This window comes from Panulirus ornatus, chromosome 45, assembly GCF_036320965.1.
Source record: "Panulirus ornatus isolate Po-2019 chromosome 45, ASM3632096v1, whole genome shotgun sequence".
In the NCBI taxonomy this organism is placed as follows: Eukaryota; Metazoa; Arthropoda; class Malacostraca; order Decapoda; family Palinuridae; genus Panulirus; species Panulirus ornatus.
The window spans coordinates 5,397,413-5,416,512 of NC_092268.1; the positions used below are offsets into that span (position 1 = coordinate 5,397,413).

The window sequence follows — 19,100 nt, forward strand, 5'->3', positions numbered from 1 at the left end:
CTACCCAATCTACCTGACCATCCTAATCTTTGGTAAATATTCGGAGATATTCGACAATCAAGAACCAATCAGATATGGAGGGCTAAGACAAGGCACAAGGTGGTCCAATCATGGCGCCACGATAGCCTATCACATTGATATTCAAAGCACTAGCTTGGGAAAATTAAGTCTAGGGTCCATGGCATCAACATAGTCTGGTTTGAAAGCAACACTGACTTCCAATCTGAAACAAGCAGTAGTGCTTGCATTTGAAGAAAACGATATATGTATAAACAATTAACTAAATACTGAAGAAAAGCATTTGAAGAAAACGATAGATATATATAAACAATTAACTAAATATATCTATTTAACCTACGCCTCTCCTACATCTCTTTCTTTCTCCTTTTCTTCCCATTTTTCCTGCAGTTATTTCCATCCAAATTTTGGTTATCTATTACTAGCCTTCAATATGGATGTCATCAGGGGGGTTTTTGCGACTAGGTCTGGTTTATAAACAAAATGGTTTTATTTCCTAAAATAATTTAGGTTTCAGTGGGTTTAAGTGTGGTTAATAAACCTAATGGGGTTCTATTTCCCAAAAATAATTCAGGTTTCAATGGGTTTAAGTGGTAATAAACCTAATGGGGTTTTATTTCCTAAACTAATTCAGGTTTCAATGGGTTTAAGTGTGGTTAATAAACCTAATGGGGTTCTATTTCCCAAAAACAATTCAGGTTTCAATGGGTTTAAGTGTCCCTTTTTTGAAAAGTCCCACAAATATTCCCAGTACTTCATGGAACATACATTTCTCTTTTCCCCTGAAGTATTCCAGCAACAATGTCTGACGGCAACCTAAGCATTAAACACATCTAAAATTAAAATTGTGATCCCAACAATGACTCTCACCAGTGTAGTGGATAATGAGCCACAAACTTTATCTTTTTAGGTGAATCTGACGTATGTCTTCACGTCTGAATATTTGGAACTGGAAAATCTTCAAGTCTTAATCTCTTTGGGACTGGAAAGTCTACACGTCTGAAATTCTCTTTAGGACTGGAAAGTCTACACGTCTGAAATTCTCTTTAGGACTGGAAAGCCTCTATGTCTTAATCTCTTTTGGACTGGAAAGTCTAAAGTCTGAACCTCTATAGGACTGGAAAGTCTACACGTCTGAAAACCTCTATAGGACTGGAAAGTCTACACTTCTGAAATTCTCCTTAGGACTGGAAAGTCTAAAGTCTGAACCTCTTTGAGACTCTGGAAAGTCTCCAAGTCTTCATCTCTTTTGGACTGGAAAGTCTGCAATTCTGAAATTCTCTTTAGGGCTGGAAAGTCTCCACGTATGAACCTCTTTAGGGCTGGAAAGTCTCCACGTCTGAACCTCTTTAGGACTGGAAAGTCTACACGTCTGAACCTCTTTAGGACTGGAAAGTCTCCACGTCTGAACCTCTTTAGGGCTGGAAAGTCTCCACGTCTGAACCTCTTTAGGACTGGAAAGTCTACACGTCTGAAATTCTTTTTAGGACTGGAAAGATGGACATAGGACATATTGTAGACACAACCAACAAATGAAAACGCTATGACATCAGTCTTCAAAATTTATCGCCGCCAAAGATGCAGTTTATAAATATGACTTAAAAAACATAATATCCTCACAAATTATTTGTCTTCCTCCATGTTCTTATATTTCCCACAAGATATATTAAGGCCTCGTGAAACTGGGAATAAAAAACAGCAACATTGTAACCAATTTCAACTACGTAGCTTCATTCAATTCCTCGTTTCTATAGCTGTTAGTGGGCTTAAGACATCCAAAGTGTATAGAACAAAAAATGGAATGGTTTTAATGGGATTTTCTTCCTAAATTAGAGAAGGGAATGGGGAATTTTAAGGTCTTCCAAAGACGAATATTGGAAGAATTACATATGGACTGAATTCCCTTTCAAGATGTCAGCTTGGAAACAGTATAGCCTTGATCAGTTAGCTGCTAACCCACTCCTACCCCAGCTACAGGAAGCTAAGATGTAAATTAACTAATAACCAATAACTAGGAAACTAAGATGTAAATACAAGAGAAGATACAGTAATTATCTTATCTTCCTTGGAGAGCGAAATAGATAGCTTTCAAGACGTCTTTCCTTTGTCCTTGACTCTAACCTTCCCACCATTAGAATAAAGTCTGTAAATACCGAAAAGAAATTCAATTTATTCTGTATTATTTATTCTATATTTAATTTTCTTTTTTTTTTCCCCAAGCTTGTATCTCCCCGTTTATCCAAAATGGCGACCATCTGGCTACGTCTTTTGGTCATCCCGTGGTTTTAACAGCTCATAACTACCAATTACTGACCTTATTTTAAATCATTCTAATGATTATATTTCCCGGCCTTAAGAAATAATCAAATTCAACTCCGTAATGGCAGGACAGTAGATTTAATGGCCGTATAAATGAATCACCATCTTGATTGGTTCATGACCGTATACATGAATCACCATTTTGATTGGTTCATGACCGTATACATGAATCACCACCTTGATTGGTTAACGATCGTTTACATGAATCACCATTTCAATGACTCATAACCGCATACCTGAATCACCATCTTTGATTGGCTCATTTATCACGTTTCTTATCTCAACAAAGCTGGTGAGATTAAATCTGATAATCATATTTCTTTCACAGGTATTTTGGCTTTATGTATGTTGACGGGGCGTTTGTTCCAAGAACATTTGTCACAATAAGATTACCAACAGCTAGTTAAAGGTGATCACATGGGCTTACGCCATTTAAGTATCCGGGTAGTTAGGCAAGAGGGGGGGTCAGACTGGGCCATGTGGACTCCCATTAGTCATTATCTATGGAATTCTAGACTGATAGAGAAATTAAAAAGAATCTTTTATACGTTCTATTGATATCTACAGGTGTTTCATTTAATTTTTTACCCATAATCAAGCCAAATATCACAGCCCTCCCCACTAACACCCAGCATACTATATAAAATTCAAATGCTCGGTTCACTTTCTCCCCATTTTGATTCACTTTCATTACGCGTTACAATATCCATTGATATGCGTTTCTTCCAACTCCATATTCATTTTTACTATGTTTTTTAACCTTACAGAGTTAAGAGCTGATCAATTTCAGCTGTAATATTTCACATGAAATGTGGTCAATTTACTAATTATCATACTGGCCAGCTTATTAATTATTATCATACTGGCAGGCTTCCTAATTAGCATCATACTGGCCAGCCCACTGTTCGTTTATCATACTGGCTAGCTTACAATTACATTATCATACTGCTACCCCTTATTCATCATACTGGCTACCTTACTCTATTATCATACTAATTAGCTCACTACTTGTTATCATGTTGGCCAGCTCACTACCCGTTATCGTACAGGCCAGCTCACTACTATCATACTGGCTAGCCTAATAATCACTATCATACTGGTTAGCCCATTTTTTTTTATCATACTAGCTAGTTTACAAGTCTATTATCAAACTGGCTAGCTCATTACTATCATACTTACCAGCTCACTACTTATCATACTGGCCAGCCTCCTACTCGCTATCATACTGGTTAGCTCACTACTTGTTACCATACTGCCCCATTTACTACTCATCGTACTGACCAGCTTACTACTCATAATCATACTGGCCAGCCTACTCAGCGCACTACTCATTACCATACTGACTGACCAGCTCACAACATGTTAACATACCAGTTAGCTTAAACCACATATTTTTCAAAGAACTTACCAAAATGCACGACAATAACCTGTTGGCAAGCAGTAAAGCTGTGTTGCTCACATGGTTCATAGTACCAACAAGCTCATCCACTCCCAGCAAAAATACATAGATACTGGTCTAATGCCACCATCTGTGATCTGTATATTATTCTCATGATGGTGAGGTACATTATCCAACTCCGAACACCTGTTGTAATCCCTCCAACACCCAACCAGCTCTTGCAGTGTTCAGTTAGGAATTCTCCGGCAACATGGCATAGGCAGTTGGAGGTCATGGCTCCACCTCCAATCAAAACTATTTTTTTCTATTCGTTTAATGTTGCAGTACATTGTTTATTTACTGAGCCACATTACACTGCTGAAAGTCAAAGTTCAGATTTCCTTAGTAACTACTTTAAGCACCACTGTAAGGCATTCAACATTAAAAAATATGGAGACAGAACTAAAGTCAAAGGGAGAATCTGCAATACATTACAAAGAATTGGTTTCTAAAGAAAAAAATGAGTGTAATAGTGAACATTTCTAATTGAATATTTGCGTTTAAAAGCAACTATCCTGACTGATATAATTACAGAGGCAAAGTCTGCATAAGAAATAACTTATTGGTACCTTTACATAATGTTTAATAGGATGAATAAAAAATATCCAGTAATTAAACTATATTTTTTTATACAAAAACTACTTTTTACAGATAACAGTATCACTTTTGGGCATGCAATCCCTTAAGCAGGCTAAAGACTCTAGGATTGTAACCCTCCAAGACTGGTCTTGCCGCTTCATAACAGCATTTACCAAACAGAATTTCCCATGGCTGAGTCCAGAAAACATTCTTGGTGGACCCAGTCAAATTCAGGGTGTTCAGCTGAAACACCCCTAGGTGGTAATGCTGCCGATTAATGTGGACTACCTGCAGTACCACTGGCTTCTCTAGGTCACCCTCTTCAATCTGAAATAAAGGCATCGTCAATGCATAACTAATAAGAGCAATCACATAATCAGTATTGAGCATCTAAAAATAGGATTTTTAAATCTCGTAACTCAAATGTTATGTCATTCTCTAACACGTTCAAATGTATTCAGTAACACCAATTTATATGTATTCTCATGAAGTGATATAAATGTCTTAAAACTTTGATGTGAAGGATATTTTCTCTACAAGGGTGATCAGTTCCAGGTACTGCAACATTTTTGGGAAAAAAAAGGGCTGAATCCATCTGCAACATAGCAAGATCATACAAGTATGGGGCATTCTGTACACTTTTGAAGTCTGAGAGATACAGGTACCTGCTTTTTTTTGTTTCCTTGAGGTTACCAAAAAATGCTTCCAAAGCCAATGAGGCACAACTTACAACATGAAGCATAGTACACTCTTAATAATGCATTCTAATGTCTCCAGTCTGGTGTTCAAAACACTGACAACTCCCATACTCTAGTACGTGCGAGGCTATCAGTTCTCACTGAAATGGCAATCATTTGAGGAGTTGCCAGCTCTTTTGTCCGGGCAATGCCAAGGTATTTACAAATCACCACAGTCCACCGTTTACTCAGTTCTGAACTACCTACCAGATGATGATCAGTGCATGGGGTAAGACTGACTAGCCTCTAAAGGCTTACATAAAAGTGCAATCCTGGCATCTAAGAATTCTGAGGCAACCAGTGGACCAGCATTGGAGCCAGTAGAACAAAGACGTCACTGCTGAGTGGAGATTACTGAATGCCGAAGGGACAAACCTAAGCCAACTGACATTAGTTCATAATATAAAATCATCAATTCCTTGGATGCATAAACAACAATGTTACAAGCCAACTAGTCATATATTACCCCCCCCTCCTTCTCCTCTCCCATGTTTGCTATCTTTCTCACTCTTGAGCATACGCTCATTTATTCCATCTGTCAATCTACTCCCTGTCTTTCATGCACACTATAAAATGAAATAAATAGATCACTTATGAAACTATACTTGTAATTAATCTACTAGAAAAAAGAAGTCAACATCTCTCTGTCTTTCATGTTCAAAGTTAAGAAACTGCACTTAATCTACTGGAAAAAAAAAGATTAAAAAACTACATACCTTGAGTATCTCTTTAGCATATGCAGCAGCATGTGAGAATGCATAAAGGAGGGAAATTCCACAAAAATTGTCTTCCTTATGAGGCATTCTGGGTTGGTTATGGTGGATAAAGATGGTATGTGGGTGATAAAAACCACTGGTTACACCTGGAGAATGATGAGGGATGATATGTAAACACAGGCTATTCATGCTCTAAATATCTAAAAAAATATACACTTACACAAATGTCTGAGTTTACAAACTATTTTTTTTTACATTCTTTTTTCACACTACATTATCATTAAATCTTACCTGAATAAATACATCCAGCAGAAATACTCTTCTTTCCTATATGTTTTTTTCAGCTCACATTCCAATGCTGACGAGCAGATCTGCATCCTTCCATGACTCCTTTTTCATTTTTTTGTCATTTTGTGACTATCAACTGTCTCTATAAAGAAACTGGCCTACCATACACCCCACTTCCCACAACTGTGAAGCTTACATGTCACACTTAATTCCTTTTCTAGATATTTCATACTATTAAATATTGAGTGTGACTAACCTCTTTAATCATATTGTTATTTGATCGACTCAAGATTTCTCTTCCTTCATTTCTCATAGTTATCCTCATCTCCACTATGATCACCTTCCTACACTCATACAAAATATCTGACTTCATCCATGTGTGCCAATAATCAGACATATGAAAGCCACTGCAGAAAAATGGCCAATTGGCTTTTCCTGTTCCTATCTTTCCTATGCCCATACCAGATATTTAAAACATTTTAACCCACCCTTTGAACATTCTTCTTGATCCCAATATCACTCTACAATTCAGATTCCTCATTTTTTCCCTCATTTTCTAGGAAAAAAAAAATACAAGAATCTCTGAACTGAAAACTCATCTTCGGTTCTAATTTTCTATCGCTCATTGTTAAGTGGTCTCCCCATTCTCTGCTTCACCAACTGATACGCTGTATCCTCCCTGATAAGTCTGCTTCTCATTCCACCAACTAATTCCTCTTCCCCTAACCAGTGGATAACACTACTGAGGTCTACTCCTGTTGTCTTTTCACCCATGGCTAAATGACTGTGGATTGAATATCCCACCTCAAACAAGAGTGAGACAAAACATTCACTTATAGATATTTTCACATTTTCACCTGGTGTTACCCAGGACCTCTTTCCAAAGGATCTTGCAGCCCAAGGCTGCACTATTTCTAATAGCAGATAAATGTGAAATCCATTCAAATGAGATTTGATGAGACTACTCCCAAAGATAGAGATAATGTTGTATACTCTAGCTTAGGTCGAGAGTATGTTAAGGGTGTTTTTCATCCATTCCTAGCATTACCTTGCTAATGTGGAAAAGGACAGATGATCATGGATAAAATCAACATCTTTAAGTATTTAAAATCAATGTTAACGCTGACCAGTAAAGAGTTTACCCCCTTTACAATTGTTTTCATGTAGTGGTCTAGTGACAAAGTGAGTCACATGTCAATCCAAACTCCTTTCATGAAAAGATTTTAGTAGTTTATTCCTTATAAGATGACCGTTATAATCTTGCCTCATTTCACTTTCTGACTCTAACTGGGTTGAATGTTATTAAATCATTAAGTTTTGGTATTGTAATTAAATAAAAATAAATGGATTAGCAACTATGATGAATTCAAATTACTAATCAAACATATCAACATTTCAGGACTTACCATATCTATCATTCAGAGAGTAGTTCCACTGTGCTCTACTGTTGATGAAGGGTGAGAGAGGATATATATCTGGCATTGGCTCCACTTCCAGCAATTTTATTTCTTCAGCATGCAAAAGCTGTGGTAATGGTGTTGGTGACGACAAAATGAATGCTGCTCGATGATTCATCTGAATCAAGCGATCTGTTACAAAAGAAAAAGTATCCACTGTTTTTATAACGTTCGAGCTTTAATCAAATCTATAAACCAGTTCCCTACTATAGGTTATGGGACTTATAAAGGACAAATATGGTAGCATGCAGACAAATGGTTATTTTAATACACTGAAATTATAAGTTTTATCAATATAAGTTGAAGATTCTTTGGGTTCTTCTTAAGTGATTCTCAATAATCTGCTGATGCTTAAAGTATGTCATAACCATGAGAAAGCCATCAACAGTCACGTACAATCTTATTAGTAGGTAGTCGTTGGTAGACAGCCAATGAACAAGGACGTATATTACCAGTACTACTCGTCTGGGTGTCAGGGGGGTTAGTGACTTCAACACTTTAGTGGTTGTCAAGTTGCACTCCTCTGACCCAGGTAGCAGTCTTCTTTCTGCCTCACTAACATATTGACTAATGGCATTCTGTCCTTAAACATACAATCTCTCCTTGTTATATGTAACGCTTAACAACACTTGACTCACACAGCTCATTCTTCATAACTCAAGATTTTCTTCCAGTGAGCACTTTGTGCAAATGGTACGAGCAGTAGAAAAAAGTCATTACAAACATTAGGTAAGAGCCTCTTCAAACACTGCGCTAGACTTGCCCTCTGCCAATGGCCTGTTAAGGATGAGGCACTAAAGGGTATGAAGCAGAACAGGAGTTCTTTAGTTACGGAGACTCTGTTGCCGTGGCCACCCCCTTGAAGGAGTTCCAATTGGAACAGGCATCAGAGACAATCTAAATTCCTCAAGTGGACTAAAACCAATACAATGTGAAGAAAAGGCACATTAATATATATATTTCCTAATCCGATGATGACATTTTTACATTAACAATCACTATCAAAGGGTCACATCTTCATGGTTGGAACTAATGGCTTAGTCTGAGGCATTACACTGGAAAATAAAAGTATATGCAAATGATTTGTAAACATTCCCCAAATCCTATCTATCCATCTCTGGCACCTGTTCCCACTTGGAACTCCCTCAAGGGGATGGTCATGGCAACAAAGTCTCCATAATTAGCGAATCCTAAGCCAAATGAAATTTATATCAGACGAACTGTATATGCAAAATATTTTTGCTGCACTTCTTCTGCTGGATAAGACCATGAATAAGAGGCTACACATATAATTGTGAAAGCAGACGAGTGGTTAGATGTATGAGGACTGACAGCATGCATATACAGAGCCCTTATATGAAAGAAAGAGGGCCACAAATAAATATCTGATAAGGTGAATGAGAGCGCAGTGAGTGAAAGGGTGGTGTAAAGCATAGAGCAACTGACTGGAGAGAAATAATGACATTTCAGGAGAGGTAAAGGGTGTGTAAGAAATACTTGAAGAAAGGAAGTGACTTGTTGGTAGCATTTATGGATCTGCGGAAAGCATATCCATATATTTACCTTCCTTCCAAAGGAGCCCCTCCAATGGGGCACCACAGTTAGCCACATCCACTGGACGAAACCACTGGTTAAAAAAAGTGATATTGTGCGTAAATGTTGGGAGAGTGCAGTGCAGTGCATACAGTCTTCACTGTGATAAGTTTATTGCGGGTATGAAGGTAAAGCTTGTGGCAGTACCCCAGCTAGCCCAACCGTGCTCAATGATCCTTCCAGCCCACTTTAGGATCCCTCTTCTTCACAGGGGAACAATGCTACTTCTACAGACTGGTAACCATGATGATTATACACCATCCTCTCACCAAGCAAACAAGTAGCATTCTACACATCCTACATTTACTAATCCTGCTGAAACCTACTGCCTGTACTAGCCGTTTTTGTTTATATACTTTCACAGTATGATTATATGCCATAGATGTAAACAATTTCTGTGTACTATTTCTTAAAATGTCAAAAACTGGGAACACTGGGTCTGGGGAAGGGAATCTTGAGTGTAATCCTTTTACAACAGAAACCCATCTTCATTTTAAATGATTTGGCTGAAATGTCTGTAACATAAGAGAAGCCTGTAAAACATTATTATTGGAATACATTACCCTCATTTTCCCTGGGAATAGGGAAGAAAGAAAGCTGCCCGCATATCTCCTGCATGTCATATAAGGTAATTCACAAGCTTAAGCAGAGGTTTAGAAACCCTTTCCTCTTGCTTCACCTAACAAAATAAGCAGAAGGAAGGAGGCAAATGAGGACTTTTTCCTTAAAGATTCAGTCATTTGTTCTTGATGCTACCTTATATGAAAGAAAAGAGGTTACTTGATAGATATAGTAACGATTCTGTTCAGTTCCGAATGCAGTGCAGCTCAGACTGTCATGCTAATAATCCTTACGGTCAAGAAGTAAGCACAGCAACAGGTATATGATGAGACACACCTGAGTGTTTAAGTGTGATCTGCGTCAAGGCATCCTCCACCAGCTGCCTTTCTGCTGCCTCTGGCACTATTTGATCGAGTAAGAGCAGAAGTTGATACGTTAAAGTCTTGCTGTAAAAAAAAGATAGAGAGAGAGAGATTAGGTCTTTCATATTAATAAGCAAAAAGCAAAAGCAATATTTATTTGCTACATGTATTACATATGGATGAGGTTGTTAAAATATACCTTGCCATTTTTCATCAAATAACAACTGAGCTGAAAGTCTTGCTAGTCTATTAGTCGTGCTCAAGAAGTAGCAGTACATGATAAAAAGTGATGAGGACTGCACTGATTTACAAGGGGACGTACACACACTCCTTAGTTGTTCTAATGCACTACTGATGAAATTCAGCTTGTGTAAATACAAAATATAAGGACAGGACACAGAGAAAAATGGTAGATACGAATACAAAGAATGGACACAGTGAAAGAGGATGACAATAGCAATATGTTACTGAATTAACATTTCTCCTGTAGTCATGCTTTATCTACTACATTAATCCCTATGTTGGGTTTCACCAGACTCCACCTGCTCAAGGTTACATCAGGAGTGAAAAGTCATCTCTGGCAAGGCAATATCACTGAAAGTGCAATCTTATCAAAGAACTCAAAAGGAGTCTACATTTACTTTGCACTAAAAGAAGCACAGCCTTGGGCCACAGGAACCTTTAGAAAGGTCCTGGGTAATACCATGGCTCTTTCAGAAATTACCCTCCTCTACTACAATTTTTTTCTTACATAATGTTTCTCATATCTATGGACGAAAATACCCAAAAAAGTAGCATCCTTTCCTCTATGTTGGTAGGGTGCTATGTAAACAAGAGAGGGGTCGGGCTGCAGACAATTATAGGCCTTTTCCAGGTCCTAATCACTTTACACACTTTATGTTTTATTCAATGTGTGATTTCACATTCCATACACATATCATTTGATTATGTTACACTCCTGCATGTTCAGGCCCCGATCACACAAAATCCTTTTCACTCCATCTTTCCACCTCCAATTTGGTCTCCCTCTTCTCCTCGTTCCCTCCACCTCCGACACATATATCCTCTTGGTCAATCTTTCCTCACTCATTCTCTCCATGTGCCCAAACCATTTCAAAACACCCTCTTCTGCTCTCTCAACCACGCTCTTTTTATTTCCACACATCTCTCTTACCCTTACGTTACTTACTCGATCAAACCACCTCACACCACACATTGTCCTCAAACATCTCATTTCCAGCACATCCATCCTCCTGCGCACAACTCTATCCATAGCCCACGCCTCGCAACCATACAACATTGTTGGAACTACTATTCCTTCAAACATACCCATTTTTGCTTTCCGGGATAATGTTCTCGACTTCCACACATTTTTCAAGGCTCCCAAAATTTTCGCCCCCTCCCCCACCCTATGATCCACTTCCGCTTCCATGGTTCCATATACATATTTTTATATCATTTGTATTTCTTACACATTTACACAAGTAGGACTTTACATACATAAGAGAAAAATATCATCTAATTTTCATCTATTCATAATCACCACAGAAGCCCTTTTCCTGTGGCTCATGCAGTCCAAGACAGCATTACACTCAATAGCTGAAACAAAATGAACTCCTATGAACCGAGAAGTTCTCTGATAAGACTGTACTCTGTGTCTTACATGTCACTTTCACTAAAGAGCAACAAGTGACCCATGGGATGAGGAAACACTGATGACTGTTATAACAGTTTCTTCGGTCCATAAGTGGCTGGTCCACATGAAATGGCAAGTTAGACAGGTGGATATTCTATTTCAGTTGTTAACGACCATTTCTTACAGTATTTGCTTTGAAACAGGGCCAAGTATCCTTATAACATTGCCAAACATTAAACAAGAGTGTACAGAATAGTGTAATTAGTAGTATCTATCTATAGCTCTGATGCCTGTTCCCTTCTGGAACTCCCTCAAGGGGGTGGCATAATTAGTACTACTAAAAAACTATTACAGACCACATACGTATGCACCAACAATATATATATTTTGAACCGTTCTGCCAATAATACAAGAAATCTAAAAAGGAATGATTTACAAGAGGGTGCTACAGGTCTATACAAGAGTATTAGCTGAAAAAAAGACTGGAGCCGAAATATAACCAAACGGAGAAACAGAATTAAGAGCACATACATACATGAAGATAGAAGAAGATGCAGAAAGAAAAATTTTCTTTGTATCTGTCTATCATCATTAATTCTATTCACCATTATACGTGGTGGTTTACATAAACAAAGCTTCTCTCATCACTTACACATAGTCAAGCCATGCCTTGTGTATGAAAAGTCGAAAGTAAAACATTGTCATAAATTACGTGGCTAAAAGAATGAATATAAAATTTGAGGTGTCTAATCATCAAACTCCTAAGAGCTGCACGTTCCATGAAGGCCACCTTTCCTTAGAGCAATAATCGTATTACAAAAACTAATATGGGAACACTTACTTCTTCCTTGAAAGTGGTATGCCATATTCCAGCTTATCAACCCAGCCAGGTTTGTTGATAACATCTATTATCCGTGGTAGCTTCTCTTGATGTGAATCCAATAAGTGAGCATGGAGAATGGCTCTGTGGAAGACACCTGACTCATTAACAGTACAGCCAAGACAATTAGGAAAACAGTTCAGTGACCCGAGGTCTTTATTTGCAACTGTTTATATAATCTAGGAAGTAATAATCCGTTCTTAAGCATTTAATGCACTAATAAATTTTGGAGTAAAATATTCAGATGAACTTTTTTGATGTAAGAGTACAGCACTGAATATCAAAACATACTGCAGTTTGAACTACGTACATAACACTGATTGAGGCTCCGTGTTTAGGATACTCAAAATGTTATCAAGACATCTTGTGTGTAATATATACTGTGGGACCTATTTATGAGACATGCTAACTTAAACATATTAGATTGATATAAATCAATCTTTCACATCATAAAATCATTAAAAGAAATGGAAACCACTAATGTAAATTCACACGACATAACCTAAAACTTTTATTTATGCATTTTATTACAAACCTGGTCTATTCCACCACTTACAAAGACATGTCCTATTACATTCAATATCAATTAGAAGCTCCTCCAACAAATCTGTCACATATAAATTCCAGAATTTCTTCAACAAAACTATCAAACTAAAACTCTTATCCACACATTTCAATCTTATAATCTTTATCTGATACTTCTGTGACATTAGTTCTTTAATTTGATGTCTGAACTTATTACCCACATGAACATTCAATCCTCATAATAGCGAAGGAAAATTTGACTTGTTCTACAAATAATGGGGAGGCCACCCTAAACAGGAAAAAAATTCTTTTCCATATACTTTTGCCAATTCTTGCATTGGTGAGGTAACACCAAGAACAGACAAAGAATGGCTTCATTTCCCCACATTCACTCTCTAACTGTCATGCACTGAAACCATAGAGCCCCATTTATGACTTGGCCCCACAGACCTTCCTATGGTTTCTCTTAACCACTTCGTACACCCTAGTTTATCCCACTGACAGCACATCATTCCCTGCATACCATATAGCTCCATTTCACACTATCCCTTGCATGCCCCATACCCTCCTGCATGTTCAGGTCCCAAACCTTCGAAGGGTCTTTCACTCTATCCTCCCACTTTCCCGTTGGTTACCCCTAATATTTGTTCTCTCCACTTCTAACAAGTATATCCACTTTGTCATTCTCTCCTCATTCATCCTGTCCATATGTCGAAACCATATCAGCACACCCTCATCATCTCTCCCATATACACTCCTCTTACTACCAGGCTAGAAGTTAAAACGTTACTATACTCTGGGATCTTTGAGATTCTCTTCATGCTTGCAGGATACCACTATAGAGGTGAACAGTTTTTTGATACTTCAAACACTTAAAGTTCCTTGATTCTGTCTCCATCTCTTGCCCTCAACTTTCCTCATGTGTTTAAAGGTTATAATCATGCCTTCATTGTATTACCCTCTCTAAATAGTTTTTAAGAATATAAATACTGTTCTTGTATAGTTCAATCACAATAATGATAACATATATCGTCATGTGTTTTAGAATTTCTACCACGGAAGATAAATAACAGTTAACCATTCTTAAATCAAGACAAAAAGAGCCACTGCATTAGAGTTGCTCTCTGCTAGTGGCCTGTTAAGGGAGAGGCACTAAAGGCTAAAAAGTAGCTATGGAGTTTACCAGTTATGGAGACTCTTGCTTTAAGGGTGTTCCTGAAGGGAACAGGCATCAGAGATATAGACAGGCAGAGTGGTAAATTAGAAAAACAAGTGACCAGACTACTTACTCTTTCACTCTTTCATCTTCATTTACGGTGTTGTCTGTTGCTTTGTCCAGCACAGCCTGAGGCAAAGTAGACCGAACAACTGAGTTTGTGATCAGTTGCACCTGAGACAAGCCCACCACTGGTGAAAATCTACGAGAAAACCTATGGCATGGGATCTCTTTCTTCTCCAGTGATTCCGAATAAGGTATCGGTTCTGGTGGAAGACAAATCTCTTCATTCCTGAAAATACAGCATTACAAATCATTTCACCAATATTAGCATAACTTTAAATATATTTATCAAACATTTTGAAATAAAGTAAGGCGGCATTTAACGGCATATACTTATTTTCTAATGTATTCTTAGTATTTGGCAAGAAATCAATTCAATCACAGCTATGATAAAACTTGATGGATACATTAATGTGCTTATTTGACACAGCAGATACTACAAGCTCAAATGATGACACATCATGCTAAAAGATTTTGTTTATATAAAACAGTGCGGAGATTTTGCTAGGATACCTTTATTTAATAGCTCTTCACAATTCTTACACTCATATCTACTCTCTTTAACTTCATATAGTCGACAAATCATTACCTTTGTCCAATCATCAGGCAGATAACCATTATTTTCAACATCCATTCAACAGCAGTTGTTAACCATTTCTAAGTTCAGTGAAATCTGGGACCAATTAAGTGTGAGAAAAGCATGAACCTTAATCTAGGTTTGGTTGCATGGAACAAGTTACTCACTTGCGATATGGACGCGACAGGATTTCTTGAGGATCAATGACTGGTACTCCTTTGGCAGCTAGGATGGCTTCGGCACCAGTGTCTGACACCCGTCTCTTTCCTTTTACAAGCCATAGGGCCCTGAAATGGGCACCTATATTGTTTGCTAGCCTCACCTCACTGATCCTCATGATGATGATCTTTAGTCACTCCTCATGAAATGAACAACCTGAAAAAGATTACTTTTGTACATGATGTGGGTTAACATTGTCAAAACATGATCCAAAATTCTCTGTTTAACATAATTCTAATAATATTCATAGATGGCAGCAAGGAAAAAATATAAATAACAATACATTAGTAATAATAAACAATTCACTAAATACAGTAAAGTAATGCTTGGTATATATCAAAAACCTTTGTTACTAAAAACATTTCTGGGCCCAGACTCAAGCCAAGGACCATGGATTACTATAAACCATCCAAATTCATTTAAATATATCTTAAAATAAGGAAAATCTGTCCAATTCTAAATAGTATGTAATAACAATCATGGTCACATCACCACCAACAGATGCTACGTTATAGTTAGCAAGCAACTAAGCATCAATATGAAAGCGTCTTTCCTGACACTAAACGGTACTGTTCTCCCTCTGGCCTTCTCTTTGTCGCATGCAGTCCTAATCAATCCAGGAATGGTGCATGGTAGTAAATCCCCAGCCTCCCTAAGAACTTGGAAAAGTCTTATATTTATCTTTTTTACAAGGTTAAGAGTTCATGAGGTATGGTATTTATGTTAATAATTTTTGTAAAGGCATGCCATGAATTGTTATAAGATGCTAAAGCATAAATTTCTTCCATACTACATGGAGATTGCTGGGTCAACATCCTTATTCATCTCGCTTGTTTATAGATTTTTTTTATGTGATCGTTATTTGCGATTACTTATGTGTTACAAGATGACAGTTTTTACACTCATAATGCCACATCTAACCCTGCACATGTAAGAAAAATTTCTTTTCTCTTGTATGTGTATATACACCCAGACCACAGTCAAAGCCAGCCACCCACTTATTGACCAGCCTTGAGAAGAGGTTAAAGATATGGGTTAGGTGCAAGCTGACTTCTGCGCCCGGGATTTGAGCCATATGATCCCACCTGATCGTGTCGTATGTATCTACTAATTCTAATACGTTCTGTTGATATCTTACAAGTGTGTTATATACTTTCACATCAACCAACTCCACGCATTCCCTGATATATACATTACCAGCACTACTACAGACTCATTCAACATCGTGCAATAGAAAATAAGTTAGTAAGTAATACTCCACAACTGTTACTATATTCTTTAAACACTGCAGTCGCACTGCAGTTGTAAATTTCTCAATATTCACAACGAACAGCAATGCAGAGCTAAACTCATGAATGACCCATTCTTGGGCAGATAACATGGTGTTACACAGTATATTTGGACTAATCTATAAAAATCTATATAATTTCAGCTGCCTGGGGAGATTAAGAGAATTTTTCACAAAATCTGTTGATTTCTACAATTTCTATCAATATTCATCATAAACCCAAATTTTTTTCCCTGATATTCATGACCCTCCCTACAATCACTCTACTATAATGATTAATGTCTTTAATTACTTTCTATCAAAATACAGTTTGACATCACTGTATAATGTAATCGATGATTCAGGTGGTGACCTTAAAATACATAATAGTCGGCACTATAATTACCTTCTTGAGTGTTCACGTTCTATACCTGTTAGCATTTTTGAGGCCTTTACCTACTTGTCCTTTCTTCATTCTGTTCTACTGATGGTTAAACAGCAAAATGCTATTTACATACGACTACTTCACGGAAAATGTTACTCACCGGTGTGTAGCCAGAGGATATAGGGGTAATGATGGCTTTGATGCCTAACGATTGTTCAAGAGCTACATATAAATATATGGAGTTCTTGTCGCCTTAGAATTACCCTTAACACCCGAAGAAAGTGTTTAAACTCTAACTGGTAGTTAAAGTGTAACGTTAATGGCCTTATTACGACCCGAAGGTGGTTTAAGAGCTTAAAACAATCGAATCAGTGAACGACTGATGGTTAAAAGGTCACCAGGCCAGAGAACAGTGATATATAAGTTGAATATGCAAACTTACCGGTGATTCAAGTCATATGGACTGCATTATTGGCTTGTTTCTCGTCTGTAAACAACAACATCAACGTTGCTCTTACATGCCAAAAGGCGCCATCTTCTTTTCTATTCCCAGGAGGGTCTCCTCCAACCAGCCTATGTCAACAGGCGCCATTTTCCTTTTTATTCCCAGGAGGGTCTCCGCCTACCTGCTTCACAATCCGTTATTTATTGATTTTATAACCAAATTATTTCAACGTGGTTAATTTGTACAATGGATTTCAAATCATGAGATGTGGATGAATCAATTCACCCTTTATTTGCGTATCTACACCACCGGTAAACGGTTTTAATTATGAAATTTGGTATAGCCAGAAAATATGGTCTATTTCGCTAAATAATGGATGAGCCGATAGATAAACGAATATAATGGAAACTAGATTTTGCAGTTTCCTGCCATATATCTGTCAATAATGATATCTTTTCATCTTTAGAAGTTGGTAACTATTTGTTGACTATGTGGGAAGTTTTAAGCAGTCCCTTGACACAAGGCTTGTCATATTTCATTTGGCTTTTATTATGCATATGTATATATCAGTTAACTCTAATGATGAAATTAAGGAAGAAGTGGTTGTTGTTCTTTATCAAGTGATCAGTATTTATTTCCAATGTAATTGAGGAAAAAATATCCTGATCACCTTATTTGTCCTTTTTAGCGACTGAAGCATGGAACAATAGAACAATGTCTGTTGCCAAGAGATGAAGCTCTTCTTACCAATCCAAGATTCTTTACTTAGTCGCCGTTTCCCGCGTTAGCGAAGCAGCACCGGGAACATGTGTATATCCCTTATCATACCTCTACTTCCCACACCACATCCCCTGCCCATCCTGTAGTTCCCTTTTAATCCATTCAATATCTATCTTTACACTCCAGTTTCCAACGAACAACAAATTTAATTTCATGAGAGGAGGTAAAAATAACTAATGGGACCAACCCCATGGGTTCCATCCTTGAAAGAATGTACGAAGGTGGGGTCAAACCTGTTTATCTATCTTGTCACAGGGCCTCCGAGAGGAATTTTATCAAAGGGTACAATGTCTCTTTTGGATCCCCTTCCCTTCTCCATTAGGCATCTTGTTTTTATCCACTACTGTTTTATGCTATGAGCTGTAAAGCCAAAAAAGGGTATGGAAGATGTGAATGTTAGTCTTCAATATATGTAAACATTTTCTGAGATCCTGGGAAATTTCTGGGCCCCCTTTTGGACCCCCAGGCCCAAGTATGATGTAATCTGTGCACCACCCTCTCATTGGTCGTGCTTGCGACATATAACCCTTCCATATTCCAGGGAGGTATATTACCAGTACTATCCGTCTGGGTATCAGGAGGGTTTGTGATGGCAGTGTAGTAAGCCAGCACGTTAGTGGTTGTCAAGTTGCACTCCTCCGATCCAGGTAGCTGTTTTTTCTTTTTGCCACTTACACTCACGTACAACTGGCAAATTTGTCCACAATCTTACAATCTCTCCTTGTTATGCATAACACTGTAAACACATAAATTGCACTGTTCATTCTTCATACATCTGGACTTGCTTGTTTAAGCCCTATGAGGTAGTCCTCGATTTTGACAAAATGGTAAGAGCAATAGATAGTAGTAGTTGGTAGGAATATTTAGGCAGGAGCATTAGGCAGAGGCAGCAGCTAGGAATATTAGGCAGGAGCAGTAAGCAGTAGAGTTACTAGAGTTGCCCTCTGCCAGTGGCCTGTTAAGGGCGAGGCAATAAAGACAAAGATGCAGCATTGGAGTTCACCACCTATGGAGACTCTATTGCTGAAGCCACTCTCTT

The 19,100-nt window shown here is 37.8% G+C and overlaps 1 protein-coding gene across 1 annotated transcript; it reads right to left on the reverse strand.

Annotated features, from left to right (window-relative positions):
* Positions 1-4,381: 4,381 nt before the first annotated feature.
* mRpL37 (mitochondrial ribosomal protein L37) lies at positions 4,382-17,410 on the reverse strand. Its single transcript, XM_071688080.1, has 8 exons — positions 17,279-17,410; positions 15,133-15,340; positions 14,399-14,617; positions 12,546-12,668; positions 10,043-10,152; positions 7,502-7,684; positions 5,808-5,953; positions 4,382-4,681 (listed from the first exon to the last, which is right to left on the reverse strand). The coding sequence occupies exons 2-8, from the start codon at positions 15,300-15,302 to the stop codon at positions 4,436-4,438; spliced, it is 1,197 nt and encodes a 398-aa protein (XP_071544181.1). The 5' UTR covers positions 15,303-15,340; positions 17,279-17,410; the 3' UTR covers positions 4,382-4,435.
* Between the last annotated feature and the right edge of the window lie 1,690 nt (positions 17,411-19,100).